The sequence below is a fragment of the Anthonomus grandis genome, chromosome 2 (genome assembly GCF_022605725.1).
Source record: "Anthonomus grandis grandis chromosome 2, icAntGran1.3, whole genome shotgun sequence".
NCBI classification, from domain to species: domain Eukaryota; kingdom Metazoa; phylum Arthropoda; class Insecta; order Coleoptera; family Curculionidae; genus Anthonomus; species Anthonomus grandis.
Genome location: NC_065547.1, coordinates 4115492 through 4134483, shown reverse-complemented (window position 1 = coordinate 4134483; position 18992 = coordinate 4115492). Strand labels below are relative to the sequence as shown.

General features: G+C 32.8%; 1 protein-coding gene across 2 annotated transcripts in view; it reads right to left on the bottom strand.

Moving 5' to 3' along the window:
* Window positions 1-2217: 2217 nt before the first annotated feature.
* The window catches only part of LOC126733550 (sialin), a 77212-nt gene continuing 60437 nt past the window's right edge, over window positions 2218-18992 (bottom strand). For both annotated transcript variants that reach the window (XM_050436884.1, XM_050436885.1), the window contains exon 11: window positions 2218-14298. In XM_050436884.1, coding sequence (XP_050292841.1) covers window positions 14140-14298 — 159 coding nt within the window. In that variant the 3' untranslated portion in view covers window positions 2218-14139. The remainder of the gene's footprint in view (window positions 14299-18992) is intronic.

Below are 18992 nucleotides of genomic sequence, written 5' to 3'. Positions count from 1 at the left end.
CGTTTTTGATGCCCATTTTTGGCCTCAAAAACGGACGTCGAAAACGACTTTTTCAGGATTTTCAAAGTGCTCTCATTCCCTTAATTCTGCTCGGATCCTGTTATAACCCGGTGTTTTCATAATCTAGGTGACCCAAATAAGACGCTGGTATACTTAGTTTAATTTCGAAAAAAAACAATTTTTGGTAAAAAAATTCGATACGGGGGGGTATACCCGATAAATGAAAAATTCCAAACTTTGAAGGTCGATATCTCGGCTTCTATGGGAGCTATCGGGAAAATTCCAACGGTTTTGTCTTAATTTCGTCATTCTAAATCCAACAAGACCATCCGCAAGGTCGTAGCTCTTCTAATAGCTGAGATATGGCATTTTTGATGCCCATTTTTGGCCTCAAAAACGGACGTCGAAAACGACTTTTTCAGGATTTTCAAAGTGCTCTTATTCCCTTAGTTCTGCTCGGATCCTGTTATAACCCGGTGTTTTCATAATCTAGGTGACCCAAATAAGACGCTGGTATACTTAGTTTAATTTCGAAAAAAAACAATTTTTGGTGAAAAAATTCGATACGGGGGGGTATACCCGATAAATGAAAAATTCCAAACTTTGAAGGTCGATATCTAGGCTTTTATTGGAGCTATCGGGAAAAATCCAACGGGTTTGTCTTAGTTTCGTCGTTCTGAATCCAACGAGACCATCCGCAAGGTCGTAGCTTTTCTAATAGCTGAGATATGGCATTTTTGATGCCCATTTTTGGCCTCAAAAACGGACGTCGAAAACGACTTTTTCAGGATTTTCAAAGTGCTCTCATTCCCTTAATTCTGCTCGGATCCTGTTATAACCCGGTGTTTTCATAGTCTAGGTGACCCAAATAAGACGCTGGTATACTTAGTTTGATTTCGAAAAAAATCAATTTTTGGTGAAAAAATTCGATACGGCGGGGTATACCCGAAAAATGAAAAATTCCAAATTTTGAAGGTCCATATCTAGGCTTCTATTGGAGCTATCGGGAAAATTCCAACGGGTTTGTCTTAGTTTCGTCGTTCTGAATCCAACGAGACCATCCGCAAGGTCGTAGCTCTTGTAATAGCTGAGATATGGCATTTTTGATGCCCATTTTTGGCCTCAAAAACGGACGTCGAAAACGACTTATTCACGATTTTCAAAGTGCTCTTATTCCCTTAGTTCTGCTCGGATCCTGTTATAACCCGGTGTTTTCGTAATGTAGGTGACCGAAATAAGACGCTGGTATACTTAGTTTGATTTCGAAAAAAATCAATTTTTGGTGAAAAAATTCGATACGGGGGGGTATACCCGAAAAATGAAAAATTCCAAAGTTTGAAGGTCGATATCTAGGCTTCTATTGGAGCTATCAGGAAAATTCTAACGGTTTTGTCTTAGTTTTGTCATTCTGAATCCAACGAGACCATCCGCAAGGTCCTAGCTCTTCTAATAGCTGAGATATGGCATTTTTGATGCCGACTTTTGGCCTCAAAAACGGACGTCGAAAACGACTTTTTCAGGATTTTCAAAGTGCTCTCATTCCCTTAATTCTGCTCGGATCCTGTTATAACCCGGTGTTTTCATAGTCTAGGTGACCCAAATAAGACGCTGGTATACTTCGTTTGATTTCGAAAAAAATCAATTTTTGGTGAAAAAATTCGATACGGGGGGGAATACCCGAAAAATGAAAAATTCCAAACTTTGAAGGTCGATATCTAGGCTTCTATTGGAGCTATCGGGAAAATTCCACCGGTTTTGTCTTAGTTTCGTCGTTCTGAATCCAACGAGACCATCCGCAAGGTCGTAGCTCTTCTAATAGCTGAGATATGGCGTTTTTGATGCCCATTTTTGGCCTCAAAAACGGACGTCGAAAACGACTTTTTCACGATTTTCAAAGTGCCCTCATTCCCTTAGTTCTGCTCGGATCCTGTTATAACCCTGTGTTTTCGTAATGTAGATGACCCAAATAAGGTATACTTAGTTTGATTTCGAAAAAATTCGATACGGGGGGTATACCCGAAAAATGAAAAATTCCAAATTTTGAAGGTCGATATCTCGGCTTCTATGGGAGCTATCGGGAAAATTTCAACGGTTTTGTCCGTTACGACCCTACGATCCGCAGGGTCGTAGCTCTCATATTAGCTGAGATATGGAATTTTTAGTGCCAACTTTTGTGCTCAACTACATGTTATTTGGGGGATAAATAAAATCACCAAGTGTGTTAAAAAAAATATCTCTATGTATATATTTAACACCAAATTCTTGAAGCCGTTTGACCAACTAACCTCATTCTACAATAAATAAATTGTAATAGGTATTTTGATTTAACAATAATTAATCCTTCCAAAGCCGGCAAAGCATTAAAATATCTAAACTTGTTCTAAATAACGTTGCTATCAAGAATCGGCGATTTGTTTATGTATTCTAGTAAAATCTGTTTCTGTGGACCTTAACAAAAACTGTGGCAAGTTACGCACATACACCCGCAAAAACATTTAGTACAATTCGAAATACTAGACTTTTCTCGACAAACACTATAAATAAGAAGGAATGCATTTTATTCCGTGAAAGAATGTGTGACGATGATTGTCAAGAAAAATAATAAAAAATCTTTGGGAGCTACGTACCTTGAATTGAGTGGTAGTACTAAGAGAAATTGTGCACATACCCTAATATGGCATTTAAAAATAATAATGCATAGACATATAACCAGTGGTTTTAAAAGTATACAAGGTGTCCAGTTACATTATGGCAATTGGTTTCTGAAAAATTTATGGTATCCAGTCAAATTGTCCAAAGAATATATTTGTATAAATTTCACATTTTTATGAGATCTAGTTTTGGGGTTGGGTTTGGGGATGGACTTTCTATACAATTTATTAAGAAAAAATTGTAATTTTTTATTTTTTTAAAATATTTTGTCCATATTTTATAAAATGCTAAAATAAGTGTCTACTCAAATCATTCAAAGAATATTTGTACACATTTTCAAAATTCTATGTGGTCCAATCTAGGACTAATCTCCACTTCTTCACAAATTGATTTTTTGATGTTTTGTACAATTTTGAAAAATGGTGAAATAGGTATCTACTCAAATTGTCCAAAGACTATGTGTACAAATTTTTAAAATTGTATTATGTCCACTTATAGACAACTTGTACAATTAAAAAAACAGGATTTTTTTTTAATTATTTTATACTTATTTTAATAAATACTGGAATAGGCATCCACTCAAATGGTGAAAATAATATTTCTATAGATTTTCAAAATTGCATCTAGTCCGGGCTTAAAGTTATGGATATAACAATTTATTTTTATATTTTATTTTTTTTTAAATGTATTAATTTTTTGATGTTTTGTCTTATTTTAAAAAAATAATGAAATAAGTATGTAGTCAAATTATCCAAAAAATATTTGTACAAACTTTCAAAATTGTTTCTTGCCAGGTTTTGAAGTCATCGATGTTTAGTACATTTCGATTTTTTTTTGTCTAATATTTTGTACATGTTTTGAAAAATGCTGAAATAGGTAACAACTCAAATAGTCTAGAGCACTCTTGAATAATTGCATAGTACAAGTACAAAAATATTGTACTTTTTTGGAAATTTTATAATTTTTTTTGTGCTTCGTACATTTTTAAAAAATAGTGATATAAGTATCTAGTCAAATTGTTCAAAGAATATTTGTACAGTTTTTTTTTGATGCTTTGCACATATTTTTAAAATTGGTGAAATAGTTATCTAGTCAAATTGTCCAAAGAATATTTGTACAAATTTTCAAAATTATATCTTGCCCAGTTTTGAGGTTATGGATGTTTAGTACAATTTAAAGAAAAAACAAAATTTTTCGAAAAAAGACTTTTTTGCTTAATATTTTGTACATATTTTTTTAAAAAATGCTGAAATAGGTATTTATTCCAAAAGTCCAGAGAACATTTTGACAAATTTTTAAAATTTGAAAAATTGTATCTTCTCTAGTCTTAGCTAGAAGATGCAAAGCAGAAGTTTTCAGTGCATGCCACATTTGCAGCATTCTTTTGTGTTACGAACATTTTATAGAAGACCCGGATGACTGTTTACGTTTTGGTCATAAAACAGCTCATATAACAGCTGAAATCGACGAAATCGGCAATCTACAAGACCTGGAACAAGGCGACGCCGATAAGTCAATAAGTGCAGCCCAGCCTGAAGATTTTTTAGTTGACGGGAATGAAAAGGAAAACCATGAAATGAAAATTTAAAAAATTAACAAACAGAAAGAGGCCAAAAGATTGAAGGACTCTGGTGAAGAATACTTAAGCCCTTATAAGGAAAACATTCCTGCTAAGGTTATAAAACCACGATGTCGATCCGAAAAGTGTTTAAAGAATGGCAAAAAATGCCATTAATAGACGAAGAAGAAAGAAAACGCCTGTTTGATAGTTATTACCTTTTGGCTAACCTTACAAGGCAACGTGATTTTTTAATAAATCACGTTACGAAACAAAAAGTCAATCGAAAAACGGTGAAGACAGAATCTCGACGAAGTTATACTTTAAAGTATTTTTTTACAATTGGTTATAATCGTTTACCTGTTTGTAATTTTTTTTTTTTTTAATACTCTGGGAATCTCTGAACGTTCAGTTCGAACAGCGCTTTGTAAAACTAGTGAAGTAGGAATCGTAGAAAAAGAAAAAAGGGGCGGTCGCCAAAGAGAAGAGGAAATGAAAAAAAAATAAGTGTCCATATTGAAAGATACCCGAAGATGGAGTCACATTATTGCTGCGAAAAATCTTCGCGTTTGTACCTTCATCCAGACTTAACATTACAAAAGATGCACGACATGTTCATTGAAGATCTACAACTTTAAAATATCCAAAATAAACCCTCTCGAAAATAAAATCTCTTTTTTCATCATGCGAAGAAAGACCAATGTTCGTTGTGCGCATCATTTAGGGAAGGAAATGAAAAAGTACAAGAAGAGTTAAAACAAGTCTTTGAAAATCACATTAAGGAAAAATCCAAGGTTAGAGCATTAAAGAAAGAATTTAAAGAAGTCTCAACTACTGACAAAACAACTCTATGTAGGGTTTTCGACCTTCAGCAAGTTATCTATGTGATGTATACTTTATAGTCGTTTATGTACAAGAGCCTTAATCGATATGTCAATACAGATTGACAAGTAACGCCATTTTCATAAAATAAAGCAGTTGTCATTCCGCCTTCAAAGCAGTCGTATAATTCACCTCCGCCTCAACCCTCAACAACACGTTACATGGCGCAGTCGGAAAACACGAAATATTGAAGAAAATCTTAAAATATTGAAGAAATCCTGCTAGATTTTGAACTTTTTCTGCTACAATCGTCAAGACCATGGATTTCCGCGGGGTGCCGCCCATGAAGTTTTCGGGAAACGTCGCGGAAAACTGGAGTTTTTGGAAACAGCGGTTCATCACCTACCTGAAGGCCACAGAAATTACGAAAAAAGAGCAGGTAACACAATGCGCCCAACTTTTAACCTTAATTGGAGAGGAAGGGATTCGAATTTTTGACACATTTTCATTTACTGAAGCTGAAAAAGATAAGCTAGACCCTTTAATTGAGAAATTTGATCAGTATTTTTATCCTAAGAAGAATCTTACCTACGTTAGACATAAATTGTTTACCTGCAAACAAAAAGACTCACAGACTATTGAAAATTTTTCAACAGAGCTAAAAAATCTGGCAAATTCTTGTGGCATAAAATCACACTCGCAGAGAGAGAGACTCCTGGAGGAAGCTGACCTGAAGACGCTGGAAGAAGTAGTGCAGTATTGCGTCAATGCTCAGAAGTGTAAGGAGCATGGCCGGGAGATTGCCATTGGACATGGGACCTACTCGGGGACGCCTGAAGTCTCGCCTATGGTAAACTTGGTCAAGAAGTACCCGCAGAACAAATGTGGAAAGTGTGGCAACCGCCACAGCTATGGAAGGTGTCCAGCATTCGGGAAGCATTGTGGAGCATGTGGAGGGGCAAACCATTTTGCAGCGTTGTGCAATAAAGCTGAGGCAAGAGGACGAGGACAAACTGGAGGCAACTATAAATCAAATAAGGTGAATCGGGTTTCAAATAGGAATAGTAGTACCCATAGAAGCTATAATAAGTATAGCGAGAAATGTAATAATTTTAAAAATAAAAATAAAAAAATTTCACTTTTGATGATCAGAATGAGATAAATCGTAGCGCTGATGAGATTTTATTCATAGGGACTGTCAGTGCAATCGAAGGCCAGGTCAACGAGATACATGGGGGCTCATGGACTACACCGGTGAACATCAGTGGACAGCTTTTCGAGTTTACACTCGACAATGGGGCGATGGCCAACATCATGCCTGTAGAAATTCTGCATAAGATAGGATTTGAATTTGAGAATTTAGAAAAAACGAAGGTAATACTAATTTCTTATACTGATAATAGTTTGCCAATAATTGGAAGCTGTAAGTTAAATTGTTCTGTTAAAAATAAAAAGGTACTTATACCTTTTTATGTGGTTAGTCAAAGGGGTAAAGCGATTTTGGGTTTAAAAAGCTGTGTAGATTTGGGTCTGATTAAAAAAATAGATTCAGTTGATAGTGAGAGTCAGTCTTTTGAGGCAATAATGAAAGATTATGAGTTTTTATTTCATGGTATAGGGTGTTTAGAAAATGAATTTCACATAGATTTAAAAGAAAATTATCAACCAGTTGTAGTACCCCCCCGTAAAGTTCCTTTTGCACTAGAAAATAAATTAAAGCTTACTTTAAAGAACCTAGAGCAAAACAAGATTATAGAAAAAAGTAATGAGAGTTCGGAGTGGTTAAATCCGATTGTCATAGTTAAAAAAAAAGATGATACTTTGCGTATTTGTTTAGACCCTAAAGCTTTAAATGCTCAACTAAAACAAAATTTTTTTGACATATTCCAACGGTAGAGGAATTAACATCGAAGCTGAGCAATTGTAAATGTTTCTCAACACTGGATGCTACTCAGGGATTTTCAATGATACAACTGGACAAAGAATCTTCGCAGATCTGTACTTTCAGTGTGGGAAATTTAGGCAAATATCGATATTTGAGAATGCCTTTTGGTTTATCTTGTGCTCCTCAGGTTTTCCAGAAAAAGATGACAGCCATTTTTTCAGATATTTCAGGTTGTGGAGTCTATTATGACGACATCTTGGTTTATAGTGACACATATGAATCTCATTTAAAAATCTTAAAAAAAGTGTTTGAAAGGGCCAAAAAACATAATGTTAGGTTCAATAAAGAAAAGTGCAAATTTTGTATGAATGAGGTGACATATTTAGGACACAAAATTTCCATCCAGGGTATCACTCCAGATGAATCGAAGGTTGAAGCCATAAAAAATATGCCAAGGCCTCAGGATGTCCAGGGTGTGCAGCGTTTTCTGGGCATGGTTACATATCTGGGTCGTTTTGTCAAAAATCTTTCAGAAAAAACAACTATGTTGAGAGAGCTGTTAAAAAAAAATGTGCAATTTGTGTGGGAAAATGGTCACCAGTTAGCATTTCAAAATCTTAAAGACATTCTTTGTAGCTCCGTGTCTTAAATTTTTTGAGCCTAGAAAGCCGGTAGTCATATCAGTGGATGCTTCGAAAGATGGTATGGGTGCCACCCTATTGCAGGATGCAGTGGCCTGTGCTCATGCATCCAGAGCTTTGACGGAGACACAAAGGAATTACTCACAAATTGAGAAGGAATGTTTGGCTGTATGGTTTGGTTGTGAAAAGTTTTTTCAATATGTTTACGGGTTAGCTAATTTTACTGTTGAAACGGATCATTCTCCATTAATACATATTTTTAAAAAACCAATAAGTTCATGTCCACCGAGATTGCAGAGAATGGTTTTACAGTTAAGAAAATTTAAGTTTACTTTAATTTATAAACCTGGCAAAAAATTAGTTATTGCAGATACTTTAAGTCGAGCGTATGAAAACAAATATTTTAATGAAAATCAAGAACTAGAAGTAGAAGCTCAAATATGTATCGTGAAACATTTTCTGGATGCAACAGATGAAAAAATAGCAGAGCTTGCTAAACACACAAACTCTGATCCAGATTTACAGCAGCTAAAAACCTATATTCTAGAGGGTTGTCCTAATAAAATAAGGGAAGTACAAGAGAACCTAAAAGTTTTTTATAAAATAACATCGGAATTATCATACATAAATAATTTAATATACAAGGGACATAAACTAATAGTACCTTTGGCTTGCAGACTAGATATTTTAAATAAATTACATTCAAATTCACACACGGGGGTCAACAGATGTATTCAAAGGGCAAATTTATCTTTTTATTGGCCTTTTATGAATAGGCAGAGCCAGGACGTGGTGTTGTCTTCCGCAACATGTCAAATTTATAGTAAAAACAATCAGTCAGAACCATTGAGTCCCCATGATATTCCGAAAATACCTTGGCAAAAAGTTGTATGTGACATTTTTCATTTAGATGGTCAGGCATATTTGCTTACTCTAGATTATTATTCCAAATTTGTGGAGCTGGTGAATCTAAGTGGGGATCTAACAAGTAAAAATGTAATTTTGCAATTAAAATCAATTTTTTCAAGACATGGTATTCCTGTGGTTATATGCACAGATGGAGGACCTGAATTTAACAGCAATGAATTTAAAGATTTTTCACAAAAATTGCAGTTTTCACATATAATTTCATCTCCCAGGTATCCTCAGTCCAATGGACAAGTAGAAAGAACAATAGGCACTGTCAAAAACATGTTAAAAAAATGTAAACGTGAAAATAGAGATCCCTACTTAGCTCTTTTAGATTTACACAACACGCCAATACATAATCGCCAGCACATATTTTAATGGGTAGGTCTCTCAGGGATTTGCTGCCTAAACTTTACAATGTGAAACCTAATCTTGACATTAAAAAGTATAATGAGTATCTGGATCATAATAAAATACAACAAAAAAAGAATTTTGACAAGAAAGGGGTGAAAACTTTGTCAGATTTGGCAGTAAATGACGAAATTTTGTATAAAGGAGAGTTATCTCAAGTTTGGAAAAGGGGTACTATTATTGACATATTAGGATTTAGATCCTATAAGACCTGTACAGAGGATGGCTCAACTTTAGTCAGAAATAGAACATTTTTAAAAAAATTTAGAAACCCGACAAAACTGAAGGGCAACGTTGAACTATGATAATTTTGTGTTTACAGAAAGTGACGTATCTTTGTGTGGAACTCAAGAATATATGTATTTAGGTTTAAGTAAGGAAAATTTACATGTTGACAGGGAAGAGATAGATCAGATGAGAGATGACAGAATGAGTATAGAGGATTTAAATTCAAGTACGAGTAGTTTCGAGTCAACTGAGTCAGTGGTGGATAATACATGTTATCAACCAACTGAGAATATTACGGAATTATTACAAAATGAGAGTGATGCAAACAGCACTCAATTAAACTCTAATGCACATGCAGATTCAGATTTTACAAATACTGACATTCTCCCGTCAACATCTAAATCTGGTCGAAATATTAAGAGAAACTCAAAGTTTGATGGTTACATAATCTATAAATAAAAAGTTTTTAAATTGAATATTGTATAATAAGTAATGTTCTGAATTTGTTTGGCATATGCTAATTACATAGGTATATTATAAAATATATAGTTAAATGGTTATGATTTTTATATAGAGAAGATATATTTTATATATATAGATAAAAGAATTGTGTTGTACATACAATTAGGTTAATGAGGCTGTGTATATGTTAAGAGACTTGTAGGGTATTAAAATATAGGCTATGTATTTAATAATAGGTTTGAACTGTGATAGAAATGATGGAAAAAAGCAAGTTGTGATATAGCATTTTATTTGGGCCAATAAGGGGGATGTGATGTATACTTCATAGTCGTTTATGTACAAGAGCCTTAATCGATATGTCAATACAGATTGACAAGTAGCATATGTCATTTGTCATGTATATATAAAACGCCATTTTCATAAAATAAAGCAGTTGTCATTCCGCCTTCAAAGCAGTCGTATAATTCACCTCCGCCTCAACCTCCAAAAACACGTTACAATCTACTTACCAATCAGCAAAGAGAGCGCTCTATTTTATAAGAGTAGATTATCCAACTTTAATTTTACTCTTTATAACTTAGCCAGTAAAGATTGCCATTGTTTCGTGTGGCACGAAGCAGCCGGTAAAAGAGGATCATCAGAAATTGCCACTTGTATTTTTAAAGTTTTGGAGGAATACTGTAACCAAGGTAAAAGTTGTGGTTGCAATGCTTTTGTACGCTTTGAATGTTTTTCCCCAGCTTATGGAGATATCGCTAAGATTTTTTGTTACGAACCATGGGCAAAATGAAGGAAATTCGGCTCACAGCAGTATTTCTCATGCAATTGGGAAAGCGGGAGATGTTTTTGAACCAGCCCAGTTGCTACCAATTATTAATTTGGCAAGACGCTAACAGCCCTATAAAGTTTACCCAATGACATTTTTGATTGTTTGGATTTTAAAACTTTGTCCAAGGATTTGAGGATCTTGTCCATCCGAAAAAGTGCATCAGGAAAAGCAGTAAACTGGACCGACATAATGGAAATCAAGGTAGATATCATGCATCCAAACAAAATATTTTTTTAAACCAGCCATCTTGTTAGATTAAAAAAAATAAAAAAAATAAAAAAAATAAAGAATTAAAAATTAAAGAATTAATAATTATAATTAATCAATAAAAATGTATTACCTTAATATCGCTTTAATTATACTTGGATTAAATGAAATTTGAATGGAGGGATGGAGAATAACAGGAAGTAAAGATATGGGGAGTGAGGGTTAGAAAGTGGGTACAAGGGAACCAATGGAAGGAGGGAGACTTACTATAGGCTATAGAGACAGCTCAGGGGATCTTCTCAAAGGGAAGCCGACTAGCACTAACCACTTTGGTAGAGTGGCGTGGATTCAACAAGAGATCAATAAAATATAAGCGCCACCTGTTTTATCCCAGATGGATAAGAAAATCCCGATGACCAAGAAAACAGGAAATTACTAAAAGCACTATAGGACCTATAAACCTGAAAGAAAATCTCACAAGGAAGAACAGACAGTTTTAAGTGAATCTATATTAAAAGAAAAATTAATAATCAAACTTATTATTCTAAGAACAAGTTATGTTGCCCTTCCTAAATATAGTGTTTATATCAACACTAAAATCTTATATTATGTTGTTTGGGGCTAAAAGTTCGCATGAGTACCTTCGAAATAGGCCTATTTATCCAGTTTACAAGATATATACGGTCTATTTCAATAAAATAACTAATATGTACCTAGTTATTATGAAACTATTCAAAACAATGGTGTGGTAGTAAAATCTAATGATGAGAGTGGTAACAATGTAATTTTGAGGTTAGTATTTAGTCTAATATACTACAGTAAAGCTAATGAATGTTGACAGGACTTTGGTTTACTGGTTAGGTTGTTTTACTGACTGCATGGTTCACTAAACGTCACAAACATTGATCAAACCTGGCTCCAAAAGGGCTGCATGATTGCGATGGGAGACCTGGGTGGATCGGTTTAACAGTGAATGTCAATGTAGATGTTGTGGACGTTATTGGAGTAGATGAGTGGAGATTTCTACCTCTTATAATCGTGGATAAAGACCATACTGGGGGATAAAAGAAAAAGCCTGAAAGTGGAAGAATATCCAGATTGAGGAATCGCCAATAGAGTAAGTAGATATAAGCATTGATGGTTAAACTTAAAAGGTATGCGTGAGTCTACTTATATAAAATTACATGTGTAATATGTAGATTATCATAAACCAAGATGCCAAATCAAAATATTAGGACTTACCAATGGAATTGGCCTTTTCTCGGGAACACAAAACTGGACACTTAAACAAAGAACCTTGAAAAAGTTGGGATTTAACTACACCACTTATAATCCTGCACTATTGCAGTATGGCATTTAGTATCCACAAACTAAAATACCCAAAAGGTGAGTTTTCAACTTTTCATTGGAGTAAAATCGGCAAAAATACCAAGAAACAACCTTCGGCAAAGGCTTGTTCTTCAAGACTCCTAGAGGTCAAAGATTTTCGCGCCAAAAATGGTTTTAGTAGGGATATAGGAGAATGAGCTGGGATCTTATTGGCTAGGATATGACTTCTGACATTAGTGAAATCAAAACAATTAAAAAAAATTAATGCTATGATTAATAATTTGAGTTTCATCATAATGGTTGAAAATTATTGATATCAAAAATAGAATTAATACTGAAATGATAACTGTTTATTTTATTAATTTTAGCACCAGAATAACTTAGAAATTGCCTCTTAAAGTTCTATAATCGGGCTATGCTTTCGCTAACATTTTAGATTCATTTTATTTTCTTATTCTTTATGTATCTGACGAAAATAAACTGTAACAATCTAATTGACGAAATTGATGTAATCGAATTAAAGAGAGGTATTACCAAAAATCAAATGAAAGTTACTTCACTGTACACCTGACCGATAAATATTTCTTATCGGAAATATAAGGATTTGGTTTCCCTCTGCAATGGAAGAACTCCTATAATTCGGCCAAATAATCGTGCCAAAAGTTAAGACATTTTATGAAAATCTTCCGTACGAAAATAGTTAGTTTTTCCTATTTTTCTTTTTTTTAAAGAAAATCACAAGTTGTTTACTAAAAATTAATATTTAACTATGTTTTGTAACTTGAAGTATTACGTTAATTATGAGCTTCTATACAGCATATACATGTTATATGCGATTATATTGACCTTATGTAACAGTCACGATGGTATTGCGACACCGTGGGGTCGCAATAGCAACGACCGCCGGAACTTACTCAGCATATTTGGAAATATGGAATTTACCGTGAGATATGCCAATTAAGCAATCAATTTTAAATATAAATAGGATGTTTTCCAATAAAAAGTACAGTAGTATTATACTAAATTTAAGCACGTTACTCTGGCCGTTTAATTTTTGAATAAATATAATTTAAAGTAAAAATATTGTTTTTAAAAATATAAAAGAGTTTTTCAAGTTTTAACATACATTATTATTTTCAGCGTGTTGTCAATAAAAATTATTTAAAATATTGTTATTGCATTTTAATATCATATTCATTTAGCGTCGTATCGGTATCAGAACTATTTTGGAAACACGAAGTGATCTAAATATAATTTTTCTCAAAAAATATTTAAAACATAGTATTCATATTGTTTGTATTCAAAAAGACATACATTGAGAAGAAAAACTTTAAAAAAGTATTGCGTTACACATCTTATTGTGTAGTACAGAGCCCGCAGACGGGCACCTTTTTCGTTTTTTTGCTCTCCTGTAAAATTATGCAAATGTCAGTTACCTCACTTCGTGTTTTGGGGAACGAAATATTCTTTGGGCAATTTCAACCTTTTTCAAAATAAAAATATTCATTGAAAGTTAAAAAAATTATACAAAATGTTCATAAATGAAACCTATACAATTTTGAAATTATTAACATTTAGCAGATTTTCTTAATATATTTCAGAAAATATATTGAAAAAAGAAGTCACAAGTGTCTCGATTAATTTATGACTTCCTCAAGGCAATCTTTTCTTATATATCCGGGCATCTGAACCTGACATTTTTATTTCTTGATAATCGCGTATTTAATTAATTTACGTCATTTTTCTAGACAGTTATTGTATATTTTAAGTTTAATATTGGGATAAAATATTTCATGGTACCTCAGAAATAGCACACAATTTGGGAACTAGGCCACCCACTAATTAATAACACCCTTCACGTATATGAAAATCCTTTGGTTATATGCCTATGTAAAAACCTCTTACATCTAAGTTTAGTTAGTACCTGTATATGCCAATATAACGTAATTATTATTATTATTACATAAACTATTCTAAAATACTTTTTCAATTTTTTTAAACGCTACACAATATATCTATATATATATAATAATTTAAAGTACTATAACCGTTTAAGTAGTTTCTCCTAAACCTATATTATCACAATACATCATGAGGAAATAGGGTTTTTTTTTCTTTTAAATCAATCATTACTATTTATTCTATCACGTAACGAAATTTGATTTTTTACCTACAAAGAAATGTGGTGAAGAAGAGCTTTAATTCGTTAAGCCATATTGTCGTCTTTTTCTATCCCATTTGACACGTTATTCGTCATTGGGTGGATGCCGTTTTTAATGACGGTCTGTTTTTTACGGTTGTTTGTCATCAGTTCTTCTTCTTCCAGGGCGGTTTCGGACGTCGGCGGGTCGTTCCAGGGTTGTATCTAAAAAATACATTATTTTATTAATTATTGGTTTTCGAACTGAGATGGGAAAAAAAATACTTCTGTCAATTCGTGTATGGATTTTAGGATGTTTTGGAGTTTAATTCTTTGATATATGGAATTTTCCGCAATTCATGGTTTTGGGCGTTTAAGGCAAATTTTGGCCTACAATTGCTTATTTGACATATATTATATTTCCTTTCAAAAAATTGTACAAAATGTCCGGAATTTAAAGAACTGATCTCACAAAACTTTGAAAATGTTTATAAATATTCTCTGGATAACCTATTTCAGTTTCAGTTTCTCAAAATGTATACAGAATTTTAAGGAAAAACAATTTTTTTTTTAAATTGAATAGGGTCTTCCTCATATACTGACCTCTCCTCTACATGGGTTTGGTGACAAGTAAAAAAAAATTGATTTATACAAAACTTTTGGAGTTTGACTTAAAATTTTTGAATCCGATGTCAAATTTTATTTTCTTTAGAAATTTCAAATTTTGACGGATGGTCAGTTTTTTGTTATACAGTGCATTCATTTCAAAACGATCCACCCTTAATAACTTTCTTAAAAAAAAAAAAAAAAAAAAAAAAAATACACGTCAAATTAGATATACAGGGGGACGTTTAATTATGCGTTTACTGAAGTTCTGTCAATCACCTCCTCACCTCCAGCTAACCTCACTTTAATATGTCAAATGGGAACCCCCATCGTATGATACATCATAGTAAGCAGCGTAAAATTCTCTATTCCACGGTACCAAAAAAAATGAAATCGGTAAATGTGTAAGCAAATAGTTAGAGAAAATGTCTAGAAATAATAAATATTTTATTTATGTGTGGTAACAAATAGTACATTTAGTTCAAGCAAATTATTAATTTTTTTATGTAAAGAATGTGTACCGTTATTTGCGAGAAAAAAGAGTGTCTTCAAATTTTTTGCAAAAATCTTTGCAGTCTTATAACTTTGTATGTGTATTTACTTCACTTATATTTTTTGCGAAACCTACCTAATAGGTACAAAAAACACTGCAATACTTTGCAGAGACGGGATCGATTTGCAATAAGAAAAAATATGAAAATAGGGTTGTCGATGAAGCATGCCAAGTTGAAGTACTAGGACAATTTGCTATGGATCCAACTTTGTCTATACCAAAGGCCGCAAAACTAACAAATATTTCCACTGGTTCCGTACATAAAGTTTAAAAAAAAATAAGTTCTTTCCTTATAAAATTCATATTCTTCATGAACTCGGAGAAGATGATTTTGATAGGAGAATTCAATTTTGTGAAGTGATGTGCCAGCGAATTGACAACGATCCCCATTTATTGAAGAACATTTGCTTCAGTGACGATACGACCTTTTTTTTTAAATGGCCTGGTGAACAGACATAACTGTAGATACTGGGATAATGAAAATCCGCATGTTTTTCGGGAAGGCCATACCCAATATCCCCAAAAAATTAATGTTTCGGCAGGAATTTATGGGAATGAAATAATCGGGACATTTTTTTTGGAAGAAAATTTGACTGGCGAAATTTATTTAAACCTTTTAGAAAATGCAATATACCCTTCCATCATCCAATCTATGGAAAATCAAGTAGATCAACATGGTGCTATATTATTGAATAAAAATAATATACATATTCAGCAGGATGGAGCTCCCGCGCACTACACTTTGGTAGTTCGAGAGTGGCTTGATGAAAATTTTCGAGAAAAGTGGATTGGCAGACGTGGTGCAATCGAATGGCCTGCGCGGTCTCCGGACCTAACCCCACTAGACTTTTTTCTTTGGGGCTACTTAAAAAGCAAAGTTTATAAAACCACACCTGAGAGTATTGAGAATTTAAAAAATAGAATATTTCAAGAATACAGAGAAATTAGCGGGCAGACCCTTGCCAATGTTCGTAAGGAGTTTGAAATTGGCTTTTTTATTGTCTTGCTAATAATGACGCGCATTTTGAACATTTAATAAAATAAATTTGTTAAACTAATTAAATTTGTTTTTCTACCCTACCGATTTAGACTTTAATTGCTTCTTGGTCAATCAATTTAATTTTTTTTTACAACCATTGATAGCATAATGAATGCCCTTTAAAATAATGTATCACACCATGGGGTAGCCATTTGACATACCAAAGTTTGGCGTAAATAAAATATTCATTATTTCTAGACATTTGCGCTAACTATTTGCTTACACATTTACCGATTTCATTTTTTTTTGGTACCGTTGAATAGAGAATTTTACGCTCCTTACTAGGATGTATCACACTATGGGGGTTCCCATTTGACATATTAAAGTGAGTTAGCTGGAGGTGAGGAGGTGATTGACAGAACTTCAGTAAATGCATAATTAAACGTAAACGTCCCCCTGTATATCTAATTTGACGTGTTTTTTTTTTTTTAAGAAAGTTATTAAGGGTGTTTCGTTTTGAAATGAAAGCACTGTATATGACTTCATAGTCCTGATTTCAAATACAGGGTGTTCCTTAAAGACGTGCTAATATTTAGGGGGTGATTCCTGGACCCATTTTAAGAAAAAAACTTCCTATGAACATACGTCCTAAACGTCTTAACATTTGAGATGCAGGGTGTTAAAGTTTAAAAAAAAAAACAGTTTTTTAATAATAACTTAAACAATATTGTAGACATTTTTATGAAATTTGGTACATGTATTCTATGCATCGAGACGCATTTTTTGATGTGCAAAAAATTTTTTTGTGCACATCAAAAAAAACAACTGCCAGTGGCGTTCCTACAGGTCTTCTATTGAATATTTTAAGTGAAAAAAATTCTACGCCACTGCTTTTTCTAAAAATAAAAATTATTTTTAAAATCCTTAATCACTTTTTAGCAAATTTGATCTCTTAATTTTTTTTTGTCCGACGCATGGTTTTTGCTTAAAAAATAAAAACAATTTTACTTCCCTAAAAATCTGATGCGGTGTGAAAATGTTTGTTCGTCGATTGCAAGCAAATTAAGGGATCAGATTTTTTACAAGAAGTATGAAAAGTTAAAAAATTTAAATAATTTAAGAAAAATTCATGTTTTTAAGGCGTTTAAAAAGTAAATGGGAGTGAAAAAGTGCCGTGACGCGTCTTTATTTAACGCAAATAAAGCGTTAGATAACGCGGAGACTCCTATGCATGTTTCTTATTGCTCTTGAGCTGGCTTTGAGGCCTGATACCCAGAAAATTATTGTTAAATTTCATTATTTCACAAATTAATACCTAGTAGCTAGCCCTTGTGTTATCCCAAATATTAGAAGACTATTTTCTTATTAAAAGCACAATTTTAAAAGTAAATAACTAAAAAAATATCTATTTTATTTATTAAAAATAAAGTAAAAAATATTATGACCAGTAATCAGTAATTCACTATTGATCATTTTTTACATCCCTAGTGAAAACAATTGAATATAGCAAGTATATATCATATACTTGCTATATTCAATCGTTGAATATATCACATATTAGGCGCTTAAATGTTTTAAAGCTTATCACTTGAGTCCACTAACACTTTTTGGCCATTATGTAACACAAAAACTTGTCCACGCAAAAATTATTATCCAACACAACCCCTCTGTGTTCTCACACTTTAAAATCAAGAAAAAATCCTTTAAAGAAAGCAACAACGCTATATGAAAATTCATAATATAACCATTAATTTGTCCATGTCCACTACCATAATACAATATATTATGGAAATTTTCACAAATACACAATCCAAATTATAGACACGACTTAAAAGTTATAATATAATTCATAGTACTAACTATAGATATTTTTTGACAATAATTAATCTTATTTTTTGATATTATCTTAATTAGATAATGAATCCGCACTTTAAATTACGTTATGAGTAACTTTTTAAAACTATTATAATTTCGTGTAATAAACTGTGTTAGTTCAATATTTAAATTTTTTTGGTTATGGTTTCACTCAGTTTTTGTTTTTAAATTTTGCGGTAAAATCTTATATTTCTAATATAAATTCTTCTTTCTTTATAAAATAATATATTTCTATGCAAATGAGATTTGTTAAAAAAATGTGATTGTATTTCATTATTTCTTTTAGAACGGGTGCTATAGTCAAAATCGCTCTTATCGTGCGGGTGTATCGGATTATCAACGACAAACTTTTGTAGTTACGTTTCATTTCAATTTGCGCAACAACGTTTTTTAACTACAACGCGTCAGATAAACGAAACAGATATATGCAGCGTTAATGTATCAAAAGAAGATAAAATGATAAATGTCAGTGGTTCTAAAAGAATTACTTTCATAACAAACATGCCTGTCTCGTTTCGATTGACGGATGACATTATTTGTCACAAGATAATTTAAATTTCAAATTATGGAAAAGAAAAAGCTTTTTTGTGGATTTCTAAATCCTCAAGCCAAAAAAATGGTACTTAATGTTATTAATTACTTAGAGAACGAAAAAGAAAATAAAGGGTTGCCTAAGAATATACAAAAAGAAGTAGCTAAAGCGCTTGGAATTAGTTTAAAAATGGTGCAAAAGGTTGTATATGAAAACAAGAACAATCTTATTCCCAAGAAGGAAAAAAAGTGTAAAAGGAAGAAGCCGCGAAGACTGAAGATTTAAGTGAATGTGTAAAAATGGAAGTAAGGGATAGGATTTATGAACTATATAGGCTAAAAACAAATATAACGCTGCCATTTCTGAGGGATGAT